The 16,966-nt window shown below is 42.5% G+C and overlaps 1 protein-coding gene across 2 annotated transcripts in view; it reads right to left on the reverse strand.

Annotated features, from left to right (window-relative positions):
- COL24A1 (collagen type XXIV alpha 1 chain) overlaps positions 1-15,381 on the reverse strand; it is a 121,944-nt gene extending 106,563 nt beyond the window's left edge. For both annotated transcript variants that reach the window (XM_030226696.2, XM_018912278.3), the window contains exons 1-3: positions 15,213-15,381; positions 9,614-9,675; positions 2,116-3,416 (exon numbers count right to left, since the gene is read on the reverse strand). In XM_030226696.2, coding sequence (XP_030082556.2) covers positions 2,116-3,416; positions 9,614-9,675; positions 15,213-15,268 — 1,419 coding nt within the window. In that variant the 5' untranslated portion in view covers positions 15,269-15,381. The remainder of the gene's footprint in view (positions 1-2,115; positions 3,417-9,613; positions 9,676-15,212) is intronic.
- Between the last annotated feature and the right edge of the window lie 1,585 nt (positions 15,382-16,966).

Consider the following 16,966-nt stretch of genomic DNA (forward strand, 5'->3'; position numbering starts at 1 on the left):
TCAAATCTTGAAAGAAGGTTCAAACCAACCACAACACAGTAAAAGAAGTAAAAAGAGGGGGTTTCATGCCTCATCAGGACTTTTTGCTGCAAGGGAAGTTTTCAAGTTCTTCAGTGTTGCTTTTTAGGCTCTACATTGCAGACTCCGTGAGTACTTACATACTGAAGTGTCAGAGCCACACATATAAAAGCTGCCTTAATTCTCGTCTTCTCTACGTGGGAGGACTAGACTGAAAAAGTAAACCAAGATCATCTCTTCAAGTCTGAGACCAACAGCAGTAGTAGATAATGAGCCACACAATTTCCATGGAGCACAATTCCTAGTTTCATGCAGAGATCTCTTCTCCCTTTGGTGTCAGCCACTCTGGCAGAGCAGTATTTTAGCTTTGCCTCTGTTCCAGCAGGTGCTGCTGGTCCCTGCAGCCAACCTGGGGCCCAAAAAGGTCTAGATTAACTTCCCAGCTCTACCACAGATCTTTAAGAGCTTGGGAATGTTATCTAAATCCTGACCCAGTAAAACACCTCAGTAAAAATGCACAATATTCCCTACAGACTAGAGTCTGCATTCTTAAGCAAGACAAACAACTCTATCTCCAGTCCATAAGACAGCATTGAAGATGGTAACAGACACCTCTGAACCCTTCGAGTCAGGTGCCATCTTTGCCACTGTGTGTGTCGTGTAGTGTCTAGAAAAACAACCCAGAGCATTTGCTTGGAATTTCTTAGTAGTGCAAACAACCACCACTATCAGCAGTCATTTCTGTGACATGTGAAAAGGAGAGGATTTAACTTTCTTGGCTGTGACCGACTGAAATCACAACAAACAAGCTACAGGCTAAAATTAAAACCTTCCATTAGTAGTTACTAAACATCCTAAGGTCCAAAAATGGAAATTAACCTCATGCTGATGACAGCTACATGCTTAGTGACATGTCATCATGAGTGCTATCATAAGGGACAAAGACAGAAAAAAAGACTCACTTCAACCAAAAAAGATTAAGCAAGAGCACTTCTGGAGTAGTGTGAATTACTTGTTAACACATTTTTCAATTGTGTAACAATTACTTTGTGCCTGGATCCTGTTTAGAGTAAAAAGTGAACTTTTGAATAGGTTCTTAGTTGTTAACTAGTTCAAGAAAAAAAAAATTTCAGTGCTGAAAGAATAGACACAATACATTTATGGCCATATTTAAATATAAATTAGGAGCTGCTTAACACATATCAAATTGCTTTCCAGTAATAACCAAATAGATGCACACCTACAAAACCAAAACCAAACAAAAAAAGCAAGTGGTTTAAAAACTATGGTTTAAAATTTTAACCAAAATCTCACACAAGCACAAAGCGTGATCTGTCATATTTCCCAGGATAAGCAGGAACTGATGTTCTTTCTGGTCTGTAGCTTCATATTTATATATGGGCACATTTCTATGTATTAAAAAGTTTATGAGACTTGTGCACACAATAAGAAAGGATAAACGAGTTTCTATTAAAACCACTACTGTGCATTTGCAATTGTATCAAAAATCACTTACCCTGTGAACAGAAAAAATACCTCAAAATCTTCTAAGACTGTTCTAAAAACCATTTTCCATGCAGGTTTGCTTAACCCCATAACCTTGGATTATGAATGGTTGCAGACTAGATTCTGCAGCTGGTCTATTTCTACAACTATAAATTCTGACAGCATTGCTCAACCAAGACAACTGTGTCAGTCTTCCAAGCAGCCTGGTTGTTCTTTTTATGGACCAGCACCCATATTTGTGAACTGCATTAAATTAGTCTGCAATTTTATTACATGAGCAGCCTCTGTAATTAGAAGTTACAAATATCCAGCTGCATTCCAAATTTTAAAGAAGTCTGGGTTGCCTACCACTTCATCAGCATGTGAATATCTTGGATTTCTTTATATCCTTCCAGTAAATAAAAGTATATGACACTTACATTAAAATTACATGTGAGAAAAAGACACACTTAAGGCAGACAAACATTTGTACAATGCAGGTGGGAAAAATTGCAGTCACAGCTTTGACATGCTTGGAGAGGTTTCTTTCAAAACCTCTGTTAAATGTATGTTGCTGCAATATAGTAAAAAAGAGTAATAAAGATAACTTACAGGAGGTCCAGTTTCCCCCTTTGGACCTCTGACACTTCCCCTTTCAAACATTTTGCCAAGATCTTCATAGTCATAAGCATAATTATCAATACCATTTTCATAAGTGTTTTCTGTATGATAAGTCTCATCAGCATCAAATGCACCTTCCTGCCGTGGATGGAGTTGGTTATCCAGAGGGAGTTCAGCAGGCAAACTGTACAGGGTTGTGTTGAAGATTTGCTGCTTTTTGTTTGGTTCATCTAAATACTGTTTTGCTTTTTCCACTCCCTTGCTTTTAGTTTTACTCTGTTTTACAGGGGAGATCAGAGAAGGCTCCCTATGCCTGCCTGCATCTTCTGTGGTATTAGCTGAACTATTTGGATATGATCCTGCAGGGGTTTTAGTGATGTTTCTTTTCCTGCTCATCTCCTGCTGCTGAAGAGCCAGATCAATATTCTCCTGGAGTTCTGTTTGAGGCCAAGCTTCCAGCAACAGAGGTTTGGTCTCCGCAAACTCCCATACAGAGGCATTTCTTAACTCAAAGTGGTCTGGTAAAAAGTGAATCTGAGCAACGTTGGTAACAGGCATGTTTGATACTTCTTTCCATCTATAAGCTGATATATCTTCCTGGTTTTCCTCATCAATGATCATCCTTGAAAAAGCATCCAGCCCACCTGGCAGAAGTGAAGCCCCATGCAGAGATCGATAGGTTTCAGCTTGGCGACACTGCTGTTTCACATATTTACAGTAGTTTGCAGAGGCTTCTGCAGAGGGAATAATATCCAGCTGACATATAACTCCTTCAAAGCTGACAGAGTGAGAGTTCATCCTGCCCAGGGTAAATACACCCTCTGAATCAAATGTCTCCACTTCAGAAAGTACTTCACTGCTGTAGTACTTGTTTCCACACTCAGCAAACAGCGAGACAGTCTTGTCCCCAATGCCAATGGCAAAGGAATGCCATTGCTCATTATGAACACAATAATCAAAGTACACGGGCTGCTTCCCTCCGGTGTACACTGCTACCTTTCTCGGGAGCAGCTGGACACCAAACTGCAGTCTGCTTTTGTTCCTAACACTGAAAAGAAAAGCATTACTGGCTCTGTAAGAGTACAGCCCCACCAGTAAGGTGAACTGATGCCCTAGACTCGACGGTATGACTTGAAGGACACGGGACTCAATATGTGCATCATTGCTTAGCACCACTCCTGATACAGTTAGACGAACACCATGAGGTAACAGAGAGGATGTTGAGGGCACTTCTGTCTCTGAAGGCTCTTGGACATCTTTCACAAGGCCTAGTTGATGAAGAACATCTATTGCTGTAAAAAGAAATAAAGGCACACTGTTGATTTAATTTACAAGCTCGTATATTCAGATCCATAGAAACAAACGTACACACAACATTTTAACAAATCTGTACCTTTCAGAGCATATATATTTCACACAGTAAGGCCACCAAATCCCTCCTGGAAGGCACTGATCTTTCACATAAATCAAAAAAATAATTAATGCCAGAGCAAAATTTCCATCTTAAAAAAGACCCAATCAAACTAAACAGACACACAGAAAGATCCACAAAATGCCCATTGTAGGTTAATTCACTTATGAAAGTGAAAAATCCTCATCTACTCTCTTCAAACTTTCCAGTGATTGGTGAATACACTTTGGTTAGTTCCCTATTTATTTAGCTAATGCTGTCTTCTCCTTGAGCAGAGAATTAGTCTTTTTTTCAAAAACTCTCTCTTCTGCAATAAATCCATGCTGTTGCTCTTTATCTTAAAAGTTCAAATCAAAGCATTTGAAGGAAGGGTTGCTTTGTTTATAAGAAAGGACAAGCTATTCATAGCACAGTAATGCCTCCTTCCCCTCCACATAGTTTACTTTTTGGAGCCATGGATAAGGTGAACTCTGGAGCAGTGGAAGTGGTGAGGAGCAAGGAAAGAGGAGAACTGTCAGGACCCAAGGGGTAGTGCTCCTGTCTTCTGGCTCATCTCTCCCCCTAAAATGCACAAGGCTGCAGCTACCATGACAAGACATTGAACTAAGAAGGCACTCCACAGCAGGAGATAATAAGGAGACAGAGCAGCCAGCTGTCCTACTGATTGCTGTTCTATAGATTTGGCTTTGACATATAGAAATCTGGATAGATCTTTCTACAGAAGAATGGCTAGTGGTTTATTCAGTGTTGGATTCCCTAGTTTCTCATTCCATGTGAGCTATATTCTTTAAGCTTTCCATTAGTCTGGGTCACACAGTGTCTCCATCTTTTACCTGGCTAAATATCTTCACTTAATGGGTAGAAACACAATTATCATCCTGATAAACTGAAATTTTATCCATTCTGGGATAAGAAATCAAAGCCACCTTTGGGTAAATCAACAGTTGAAGGTGACCCAATTAATTTCTTATTGCCTAAATCACATTTAGGCGACTTGGAGTTGGTGGGCATAGACACCTTCCTTCAGAATGAATATAAAGATCCTTACATCCCTTATGATGCAGCTGAAACACTTCAAAGGCTCATTAGGAGCTAAACCACAGATCCTCAAGAGCCTTTCTGTAGGATCTCAAAATAAGATAGCATTTATGGCATCGATAGATTGATTGGTAAAACTGCCTGCCTGAGTGTCTGTGAAATGTGCAGAAATATTGCAGATGTTGAATCAAAATGCAGTCACAGAAATATGGAACAAGAAGATTAGGAAGTAAAACATACTGAAAAGGCTGAAGAAACAACATTTGCTTGGCCTAGAGACAGGAAGGTTTGAGGGAATCTAAATAAAATTGCCCATTATCTGAATTGATGCCACAGGGAAAACAGAGAAAATCTGAGAAGTAACAGTCACAAGCTGCAGCACAGGAAATTTCAGCTCCATACAAAGGAAAAGCATTCTAACCACAAAAGTGGTCAAGTACTGGACCAGGGGGCAGAGACGTTGGGTAATGTCGATTCTTGGAGATCTTCAAAGACCAACTGGACAGAACCCAACAACCTGATATGACTTCAACATTGACTCTGACCTCAGCAGGAGTTAGAACCAGATGAGTTCAAGGTCCCCTTAACCTAGATTTTAGGAACTATTTTCACTAGGGGAAACTGAAGCCTAGTTTTCATAAACAACATTACACTGTGGCATAGGATATCATCTGTTTCCACCTCTCACGGGAACAAGTTCAGAGATACACCTATATTAAAAATTACCTGTAGTATCTAATTGTTGCACTGACCAAACACACCTGGCTGGGCAGACACAGGCACTTTCTACAGCATTTCACTGAGGCTACTTTTGCTATGGATATGCTTACGCTAAGTAAACGAAACTATCATAAGGCACAACAAAAATTTAGAGCAAAGAAGAAAAGTTAAGGATTTGTTGTAGTATTAAAAGAGAAGAACCACAGAAACAAATGGATATTTACACTTTAAGTGGAAAAAAGATCTCCTTTCCCAGTTTCCCTTTCTCTGTTTACTGAATGTATTCATAGCAAACTTCAGGAATAGACAGATGTTGGCTTAGTTTCAGTGCTAAATTATGAGAAGTGCCTGAGATTTCCTTGAGAGTGATTTATAAGTTGGAACCAAAAGCATCAACCTGAACACACTGTACATCTTGAAAATTAATTACACACCTTGTAGTGTTTCTAGTCATGTTTGAGATTCACGGACGGGCCAAGCCTATCCTGGCGAGTAGCCAGTGCAGACGGAGGTACAGAGAAAGAGTATTTCTGCAGAAAGTCCTGTGTATGCCAAGTTCTCAAGATGTTTTGCCTCAGAGCAATTAATTCACCATGGCTGTATTTTTATCTGTCAGGCTGATAATGGAGGTCAGGTTCTAGTAGAGCTCTGAAGCACAGTGCCTCTGCTAATGAACCACCGCTCTTTGCCAAGACCCCGTCCTGCCTGGTCTGCCTGTAGCTCTGGAGGAGAAAGCTGTGCCTGCACTGCCCTTGTGGAGGGAAGCTGGGAAGAAACACAGGTCCTGAGCTCTGGGCAACGCAGTCTTACACATGCAAATAGTCCCCAAGGCAGAATACACTGCTCCACTAGTTCTGTGCACTGGCAGGGCCAGCTGGCTGCACAAGGAGAGCAGCTGCTAGTCTAACCTAAGGTTGTGCCTAAGTATAAAATCCTAACCTGAAATACTGGGCAAGTAGTTGTATTTTTTAAAAATTTTAATTACATATTTTTAATTTAAAATAGTAATGCATGTGATCTATCAAAAGTATAAATTCAAGTGTAAAATAAAAATCTTAAACTGGTTTAAAATAGTCAGCTTAAAAATTACATTCAAGCCTATCACTAATAAAGGCAAACTGCAAGCAAAATGGTCACGTTTTTGGCAGTTCTGATTTGAAAAGAGCACATAGTTTGAAAGTTATTAAAGAAAATAATCAGCATGCTGAAGAATAAGATTTTTTCTATCCTGAAAATAGATTTCTGCAAACACTGACAGGTCTTGAGAGAGCTAAGCACAAATAAATATTGTGTGAAAAATGACATCAAAAAAGTAAGTATAAAGGAATTACTTCTCACTGACTGTTAACCCACTGTCAAGCCAAAAGGCTGTTCCAAACTTTTTTGGCCAGTCATTTCACTTCTGATCCAACATGCATATTTATTTTATTTTAAGGCTTTCAGAAGCTCTTGGCAGCACACTGGATTTTGGGAGCAGGCAACTCTCTCATTCTTCCTCCCAGCATGACAACCACTATTTGCTTTACCTATCAGTGGTCAGTTTTCTTTGTTTTCTCATGTCTGCAAAACATCTGTCTTCACTTACTGCTTATTCAACCCATTAGTCCCCCAAACTGTAACAGCTCAACTTCTTGAAGGAAAGGTTGTTTCGGGTTTTTGGTGTCCAGTGCTTTCCTTCCACCTTCTAGGAGATCTTTAAAAATTCACAGCCTTACTGCATCATGAGGTAAGGCAAAGCTTTACACCAGCTTTGGCAAAAAGCCTTCCGACCCTCATGTGGCACAAAAATAACCCCACAAAGGAACTGGGGAGGGATGAAGGGATTTGACTATAGGATTGTTTCACATGGATATTCCCTTCAGTCCCTCTTGCTCTTTCCCACGTTGCTCCATACTCACGGCTACTCTGAAGGCAGGATCTCGGAGATGCTCTCCCTATTTCAGCAATCTTAGTACACACATTCTTCCCTTTCCCTTTTCCAGTGTGGGTAAGGGAAAAAAAAGGGCCATTCATCATTCAGCCCCACGAGAACCAAGAATAATTTCCCTTCAGATTGCCCATTTTCTAGATGATGATGCATCTGCAACTGGGTACTTTAAGATACCTGGCTGCAACAAATGCTCTCCTGGATGCCAGATCAGATCACTGGCATAGCAAAGCCAGCAAGACACAAAAATTCTGCATGTTCTTGTGCCCCACTCAAAGTATTATTCCTAAAGTCTGAGGCTGTATCTTTACAAGTATTTTACTGTGTATGCTTTATAGCAGCATACCAAATTGAGCAACGTGTATGTATCCTCTCAAGTAAAGCATGCAGAGGCTGCCTCCTCAGCTCAGGAGAGAAGGCATGTTAATCAGCTAGCATCTTCAGGTCTGGCAGAACATTCTTTTTTCAAAATATAACTGCCAAGGAAGTTTAAAAACCAAGGTGTTAACATGTTCCTAGTAGGCATGCAATCCTGTTCCTGGACAGACACTAAGCATCTCAAATGCAATAATGAAGCTCTGCAGCTTATATACTGAAACTGAAGGATATGCTTGAAATGCTCTCTGTTTTTTCTGAGGAGGTTTCCTTCTCTGAACTGCTTTTTCCAACTTTGTTTACACATTGTGCAAATAAAGCACAAGAGGAACCAAATTCACTCATGGGAAGAAAGTTTCATCAAGATCCAATGCATCATTTTGATCCCAAGCAAGCACTTCAAGAAAATAAAGTGAAGTATGACACCTGTGCATCAAGGATGGAGAGGAGCTTCCATTCAGTAAGGCTTCTCATATGGCTATCTAGAAATACTGTTGAAAAACAGTAACAACAATAACAACAAAATAATAATAGAAAAAAAAGGAAACTCCATCTGCTGACAACAAAATAAAAACTAATTCAATATAAGCCTGTTGAGACCAGAGGCTTTACCCCATTTCTGCAAAGCTCTGTGCATAGGGGCATTCTCAGCCAAGAGGCAGGTAAGATTCAGTGTCCACCCATTCTCCTGTCCTGCAGCTTTCACAGTCCTCACCTGAAGGGTCAGTGGGAAGCAATTCTCAGGCTGAGGGACATGAGGAGTGAGAGAAAAGGTTTATTTCTTTGCAGAGGAAGAGGGTGGGCTGAAGGGATGAAGACACTCAAATTGCCACCACACAGCTGTCTCTGGCATCTGTCACCTGCTCCCGCTACATCGGGAAACTGTGAACTGCCTCCCTAAAACTGCCTCTTCCCTTTCCATCCCTGCAGGCCTGGAGCAGGCAGGCCACACACATCTAACAGTGCTGCCCCTCCTCCAGTGAGAACTTGGCTCAGCTATTATAAAAATCCAGGAAAATCCCATCATCACAAAAGCATATGGCCCCCATCGAGCGGGATGTGAAACATCAACAACCAATCTTACCAGACAAGCAATGGGCAACACTGCAGGGCAAAACTACAAAGGCAACGGGGGGAGGCAAAACAAAAACTCCGCGACTGAAGGAAAAATCAAACTTTGCCAATCTATGGGAATGACAAGCAGGAAAAATGCATTGGTGAGAATAATGGTGGGAGGCTGCTGAGATATCCCAAAGGGCTCTAGCAAAACATTATCAGGAATGAGTCTTGCCTTAACCACGCAACCCATCTGTTTGCATTCAGATGAGTATTTGCAGTTACACACTCACCAGCCAAGGATGACCTGCTTCATGCTTCACCTGTACAGCAGAGGACCGTGGTGGAGAACTGATGCTGCCACTCTCATGGCAAATAAGTGACTAAATGGCACGTTGGCCTCCACCACTTTGGGACCTATCATTCCCACAGTAGTCTCCAGAGCAAACTGCACATCTGGTGCTGTTATAACAGCTGGCAGATTGAAAAAGAAACTAAAAACAAGACAACCCTATTTCCTCACAACATCTGCATCTGAATGCAAAGCCAAATGAATACCAAATTTCACATTTTGCTATAGCAGTGCCAGCCTGTATTATGCACCGTGGTTTGCCTGCCTTAAGTGCAAAGGTAACTCAGTCATAGCTTGCCACCCCCAAGGACACCCACTTGCAGTGAAGACACAATCAAAGCCTTTTCACTGTACAAGGCTTCTTTTTTATGAAGAGCTTGCTTAAATATGTAAGCAATTTCATAGACAGAAAATCTGAGTAATTTTCAAAAGGTCATCTTTTCCAAACTGGTGCTTCAAACATTTGCTCTCATTATGCTGTAATTGGTATTTTCTTTAAGTCACATGAATTAATGAACTGAACCTAAGGTCACAAGTTACAACAGCCATTTACTCTTTTCATCTACTAACATAATACACAAATGTCCTATTATAAAAGAAGCATTCTCACCTTGTTTGGGTACTTGTGCAACACCCACAGCTATACATGTTGTAATGAAAAGGAGAGCTTTCCTAAAAGGGAAAGAAAGGGAAAAAACATGTGAGAAAACATCTACAGTTTTAGAACTCCAAGGAATTAGAAACCTGGTTCAAGATCCAAATGGCAGAATACCACTGACATCAGCAAGTCCTGAATCAAAGCCATCACACTATACAACTTCCCACTGATACTGAGAAGGCATTTCACACAAAGATCCAGGTTGTGTATGCCCTCATACATAGCACATATATTTTACATTGTTTTTTATTAATAAAATGACTGCATCTGCTTTATATTTTCTTGCAGCAGTTTTCAAATATGAATGCTGCTACACAGTAAATTTCTTCCTGGAAAGAAAAAAATGTTACCATAAAAAAAACCCATAAAATAAATGACAAGTTAATTCCTGCAGAGATCATTAGATACTTTTGACGTCTTATCAGTCTTGTCACCAGATCACATCATCTTCCCATAAGTGAAAATGTTGTGTCAAACTTTTGTTCCTGTATTATAAAATTTTATCATGCTACAAGCAAGTCATGCTCTTCACAAAGTAAAAAAAAAAATTCCATCACATTTCAACTTACAAGTTCATGCTCAGGTAGAAGAGTGTCCTACTGACAGCTATCACAGGCTCACAGCCCTGATTTCAGCCAGCAAGATAATTTTCCTCTTAGTAGCTGTTCAAGTGTTGTGTTTTGGATTTAGAATGAAAATAATGTTGATAGCACACTGGTGTTTCAGTTTTTCCAACAAACATACATAAGATTGATCTAGATTATGTGCTCAAAATTCAAAATAACTTTAGAAGTGTTGAATGTTGTACAGACTACATTTTTACTGTGATTAAGAACAGATTGTCTGCTGTTTCTTAATTATCATTTTAGCCAGATTAACATTTAATCAGTCTCTTATCAGTGACTGAATCTTTTAATAAATGAGAAATCTATTTTCTGGTAATGTTGGACAACCAGGCAAAGATGCATGAAACAATTACAGTAACCTCTATCTACTCAGTTCTAAGAAGAAATATTTCAAAAATATCAGAAATATAGTTCTGACACTAACTGATCAACTTACACTCAAGCCTCTTGCTTGTTAATGTTTGTAACCTCAGTGATTTTTCATAATATGGAATGACAGAGTGACTAAAGTTTCCTGGCGAGGTCAAAGAGCGCTTGAGTATCTGGATTCAAGTGTATTTGAAAGTAACATAGCTGCAACTAAACATATAATTTCATGTCATCTAATTTTGCCAGCTAATTAGCCAGATTTTCACATGGAAAAAAAAAAAGGAGGAAGAAAACACTACCACTCTTTATCCAGGAACATATGGTTTAAACAGAAAGAAAAGATATATAAGTACATGTGCATACACACACACACACAGTGGTATTTAGTGAAAGTCTTACTAATTCTTTAAAGGGTTTGGAATTCAAACATTTCAGAAACATCCAAGTACATGAAAACCACAGAGCAATAGCCTGGTTTTATCAAGGGGATTTGTATATTGTGAGAGCTTAAATTTTGGCAAACAGAACAAATTAATAATATAAGGAACAAAATGGCACGATAGTCATTGCCACTGTAAAATGGTAGATACATCATGTCTTTCAGAAGAAAATGCACAGAACATATAGGGTATTCAAAAATATGCATCAATGCTTTAGCTCTGATCACAGAGGGAGGGAAAGGTGGAAACTATGCCTTACACATCCCAACATGCTTGTAGGGGCATGTTCTTTAATTAACCACCACTACAATCCCTAGCTATTCCTCCCGTCAAGCTTTCTCCTGCTACAGCCATGAAATGCCTAGTGGAGCAGTTCTGCCACTCCTAAAAAGGGCTTAACACAGACTGTTGTCCAAACAGCTCGTCCACTACAGGACACTCAGTTCATTTTTTCAGAGTTCTAAAGCCCAGAATTGAAGTTCAAAGTTCCTGCATCACACAGTGCATCATCTTTTGATCAAATGAGAAGCTCAGTGACAGGAGACAGCTGTGCCAGAAACAAAGTCCATGCTGGACAACCCTTTATTTTACCTTTATTATTTTCAAAGGTGCAAAATGGATTTGCCATTAAAAAAATCACATAAAACATTTTAGCTAGCTACAAAATAAGGATGCTCAAAGAACCCCAGAGCCCAAAATTCAAAGATGACTGTTCTAATATTACAACAGCCTCTTCTACTACAGCAGCCAGGCACAAAGCTGTGTCTGTCAGGTACCTGCCTCTGTCACTTTCCAGCAAACATTGTAGGAAAACAAGAAATTACAACATGCTCCCAGGGCCGTAAATTTCAGAGATGAAACTGAATATACAGAAACATTTAGTGAGAAGTAAAGACACTGGCTTACATAGTGCTCTCCAGCTAATGACAAGAACAGATGAGTTATCAACTAAGAGAAAAAACAGGGACCAGAAACAACCATAGTGCTGGGGGTCCTCTAATGCGTGAGAAAAGTGAGACTTCCTTCTATCTTTTTTCACAAGGAAAATTTTTTGGAAATGAAGCCATGTGCAACCTAATCCATGCAAATCCTCCCTCTTGGTTGAGATCACCACTCTGTACATTTGCAGAACAGTCAGTTCTCAGTGTTCACTCTCACACCAGCACAGCCACTAGGCACCAGGCATAATGTGTATGTGCCTTGACTCATCATCTGCCATAGCTGCAGGAAGCTTGGGTCCTTGTCTCAGCTGAGTTCACAGCTCTTGGAGATGTTGGGACACACCAAGAGAAAAATGGAGAATCATGTGGAGTGGAAGATTTCAGCTGACCCAAATGCTGGCTATTTTCCCCCCATTTAACATCACACCTGAAGCTGTTCCAATACCAAGGCTTTAGGGCATAGCCAAGGGGTCTCTCTTAAATTTCATCCCCTTCTTCTACCTTTTCATCTGTTCTATTGTACATGCAAGCATATGCTGAGGGCCACTATTGAATCATTTTGGAGTAAGGCACTACCAAATGTGACTGAGCTATTGTACCACTAGAACTGAGTTTATCTTTCTGATAATCTTTGACATTTGTGGCCATTTGCCTCTTCCTACGGAGTGGACAGCAACTATCCATCGGGGTTTTTTGCACTAGGGGTGATGGATGGATGAGAGAATTGATAATCTTCAAAGCAAGTTGTGGCAAGCTACAATGAAAAATTCCACCCTCTGAAGACTACTCAGCAGCATACAGAACTCAGGTCTGGTCAGTGCACAGCAGCATGCTCTCCATTCCAGCCTAGTTTGAGAACTCTCAAGTTTAAAGGAAGAAATGCCACCAGCTGGCTGCTAGAAAGGACAAGTAAACCTCTCAGCAGTGTGACTGCCACAGGTGCACTCAGTCCTGCACTCCTCAGGGATGATGGTTTAAACACCAGCACCTGCCCCACACTCCTTTCTTCATTGGATCTGCCTGGGGACTGCTGAGGAGGAAGGGCACAGTTTGGGTCCATCAAGCTTGAGAAGAGCTTTGGAAAGGTCACAGCACCTTGTGGACAGAGATGCCCTGCAACTCTCAAACTTATTTTTAAAGATATAAAAATAAATATAACTTTCTTTGCTACTATAATTAAATTAGCCAGCAGGTCCAGTGCTGCTTCCCAAATTTTAAAATACCTACTAGCAACACAGTTTGAGGGGACACAACAGCTCTCTAGTGTGACACTCACATGCCCTTTGATCACACACGGCACCAATTAGCTATCAAGGAATCCTTTGCCAAATTTCACAATTTGAATGAATGGAAAATGGGAGAAATATGAGATGAGGTGAGAGGTAGAGGAACATTGCCCTGAGAGTTGTTCTACAACAGAACTGGGGTTCAGAGAGAGGAAACTCCCTGCCTGGTGGCCCATTATTTGGACAGCATCTGGTTTAAAATGAGAAACTACCACATCCAGAAGAACAGTCAACTCTGTTAGTATTTCTAAAAGAAAAAAAAATTGAAAAGACATGATTTTAGTACAGTTTTAGGAGTAAATTTCTTGATTGCTTAGACTAGTTCTCTTCTCCAGCTAGCACACACCATTTTTTCCTGTATGAAGGAAAAAGTCTATAACTTGAATTCTTACTAATGTGAAATACTCTTCTTTCACGGGGTTTGTCTCTGTACATTTTGTATATCATTCTTCAAATGTACTACAACTTGGTGCTTGCAAGAAACAAGGGTGACACAAGGCTGTTCATACTTTAAATATTCTGTCAATAAATGGGTGAGAGATTTAGAAGCCATGCAGTTGTTTTACATATTTAACCTGCAGAGACACCCCTGCACAGGCCTGATCTAATGGTATTTCAAGGAAAAGGTGGTTGAAGTTGCAAGGGATTTACTGGTTTGACATATGCTAAGGAAACCTGATCCTTTTGTGAGGAATTCTGGTTTCTTAATACAGGCAAGTGACCAGGTTGCTCGCTCTCTATAGAAGTAAATGAGGCAAATATTATAGAAGCATATAGATATATTCTGAAGCTATCTCCTATTTTGAACTAAACTGCATCTCTGCTACTGTACCTCTTTCCTATAATGCAATTTATGTTTCTCCATCAGCAATACCCCTTTATAGATTTAAAATAAAACCATTCTTTGAAATTGCACTCAGACAATTCCTGAAGTCCCAAAGACACAGCAATTAAAAACAGATCTCCTAGGAAGGCAACCCTCAGGAAGCCCCTTAACTGCTCACAAGCATTCAAGTACAGCCAGATTATACATCAGGCACACTTTAGCAGCATAATCCTCACTACAACACTAAACAAATCCTTCTGTCCTGCTCAGAACGCTCAGTAAACTTAACACATGGCCAGAACAAAATCAGCCCTTTACAAAGAGAGAGACACAAAAGTAACCTCTCTAATATGGTTGCAACTATAAATTCAGTCATTTTACCGAGGCTGCTTTTAGGTAAACCGTAGAGAACAGAGCTCTAGCTTTGCATCACAGGTGAGAATGCATCAGAAATACCTCTGCCAATTGCAAAAACACGTGAATACAGAGCAGCTCATCTGGCTATCTCTGGTATTAAGAGAGTAGCCTTAGCTCTTTAGCGTAAATTCTACATGCTTTTGCGTTTGCTTGTGTGCCGCGTTTTACTAGCTAGGTATCAAATAGGCTCAGAAGCTGCCAGGTTACTGCGGGCACTGCGGAACGCCGGGCCCGGGGATCCCCGTTCCCCCTCGGGGATCAGGAGGCACGGGCTCTCGGTCAGGCTGTCCCCGCTCCCCGGGGGCACCAGAGCCAGGCTGCCCGCTCTGGGCGAGGGAAGGACGACACGAGGGTGCTGGACGGGATAGAGCGCATCCTCAACGACACCAGGGGTGCGGAGGAGAGGGACAGGGACAGCCAGCGATACAGGCGATCTCCGTCCGAGCAGCCAGCACCCCGCCGGTCCGCCGGGGGCACCGGGGACCCCGCGGGGTTACGGCTGGCGCTCGGAAGGTAGAGCTGGGCACGCTGCCCGCCAGGGTCGTCGTGCCCTGCCCGCAATGGGAGCCGAGCCGCAGCCCCATCCCCTGCCCGGCCCCGCGGCGGGGTGGCGGTGCGGTGCGTCCCGTCTCGCCGGCTCCCTTACGTTTGTCCCGCGGGAGAGATGCGTCCTCGCCTTGTCCTCTCGGCTCCCAAATGCATTTGTATGCATTTGCCCGGGCAGCGGAGATCCGAGGGAAAGCCGAGCTCCGCGCCGCCGCAGGGTCAGCTCCTGTCCATGAAAGCCCGCCGGCCCCGAGGTCTCCGCCGCGCTCCGCGCAAGCCCGAGGGCGGCCCGGCCCGCGTACGGCCCGCGGGGGCGGGCGCGGCGGGTGGGGGGGGGCGCCGGGGGCCGGGCGGCGGGGGCGCCCCGCGGCTGCCCGCGGAGTCCGGCGGCGGAGCGGCGCTGCCCCGGCACCGGCGGAGCTCCCGCCCGCCGCGGTGTTGAATTTCAGCGCTGGCTGCCTGGCGATTACATCAGCACACGCGGCCCCCGGGGCGGGCCGGGCCGCGGCCCCGCATGGTGCGCGCTGCCCCGCGCCGCTCCCCCGGGCGCCGACCCGCACCCGGAGCCGGCCCCGAGCCGGGGGAGCCGGCCCGCGCCTGGAGCCGCCGGCGCGCAGCGCAGAGCCCGGCCCCACCCGGCCCGGCCCAGGTGCAGCGGCAGCGCCAGGACAGGTGATGCCCTCGGTGCAGCCGGAGGGCGAGAAGAGCCTTCGGCTGCCGCTGGGCTCCAGCTGGGGAGACTCGGCAGGAAGCTACAAGTTAAATTAAAATCTGGGGACGGGCGGGGAGAGTTGATGAAATGATCTAAACACAGAAAGCTGAGTGCGCCGGACGTTTTCTATCTCCAGGATAACTGGAGTTGGGTCTAGAAATCCTCCCTCTGAAAAATGTTTGAGAAGCAGATGTAGTTTAGTAGCATTACAATGCCAAAGAAATATGACACCCTTTACTGTCTTCCTCGAGAGACGAATGCCTTTTTAGCTTTAATTTCCAGTTTTCTTACCTTGTCCCTACAATAAAGCCTATTTGTAACTTTATCCCATAAGACATCTTTATGCAGACTGTTGCTAAAAACAAACGTGGTAGAGTTAAACAATACCAGACGTTGCAGTACACACTCTACAGCAAACACGTGGTCGAGTCCTGCAGACTTACTTAGGCAAAACTTCCATGGACTTCAGAAGAAATTTGATGTGAGTTAGGGTTATGGTGCTTATCTCTTTCTGGGTACTACAAGAATGAAGATTTAACATCATGCAAATACCTTCATGACATACAGCAAATACATTCCAGTTGATAAGTTGAAGAAAGATGTCATGAAATAAAACCAAAGATATTCCCAGCAGAAAATAATGGAAGTGCTAAAACAAAAAGAAAGGCTGTAAAAGATAAAAATTGGATATATTTGTCACTGAAGGTGCCCCACTTTGCTGGAAAGAACTTCTCTGGGTGATCCAGGTAGCTAGAAACTGGCAAAAAGATGTGGGGGGAGGAGGGAATTTTGAGGGAACCAAGAGCAAACCTAAGGGGCTGAATTTTACTGGGGATAGGAACCCAGAGTTAGAGGGGGGGGAAGTTATTTTCAGGCAATACAGCAGAGTGTTTGATTTCACATTCAAATGAATTTTCAATATCTTAAATCATTCAGAACTTGTATACTCTCATAGACTACAACAGGATTTCCTGTTTACTTCACTTTTTGAAAGCCAAGGGTAGAAGCTGACAGCATTTTACTTTCTTGTCTATGGACCTTACGTTGGCCATACTGACAGCAAAATATGAAAATGTATATTTTCACTGAAGAGAATATGGTGCCTGCCCAGGCAGATATTGGACACTTTGGCAATAAAGTAT

The sequence above is a fragment of the Serinus canaria genome, chromosome 8, assembly GCF_022539315.1.
Source record: "Serinus canaria isolate serCan28SL12 chromosome 8, serCan2020, whole genome shotgun sequence".
Classification (NCBI taxonomy): domain Eukaryota; kingdom Metazoa; phylum Chordata; class Aves; order Passeriformes; family Fringillidae; genus Serinus; species Serinus canaria.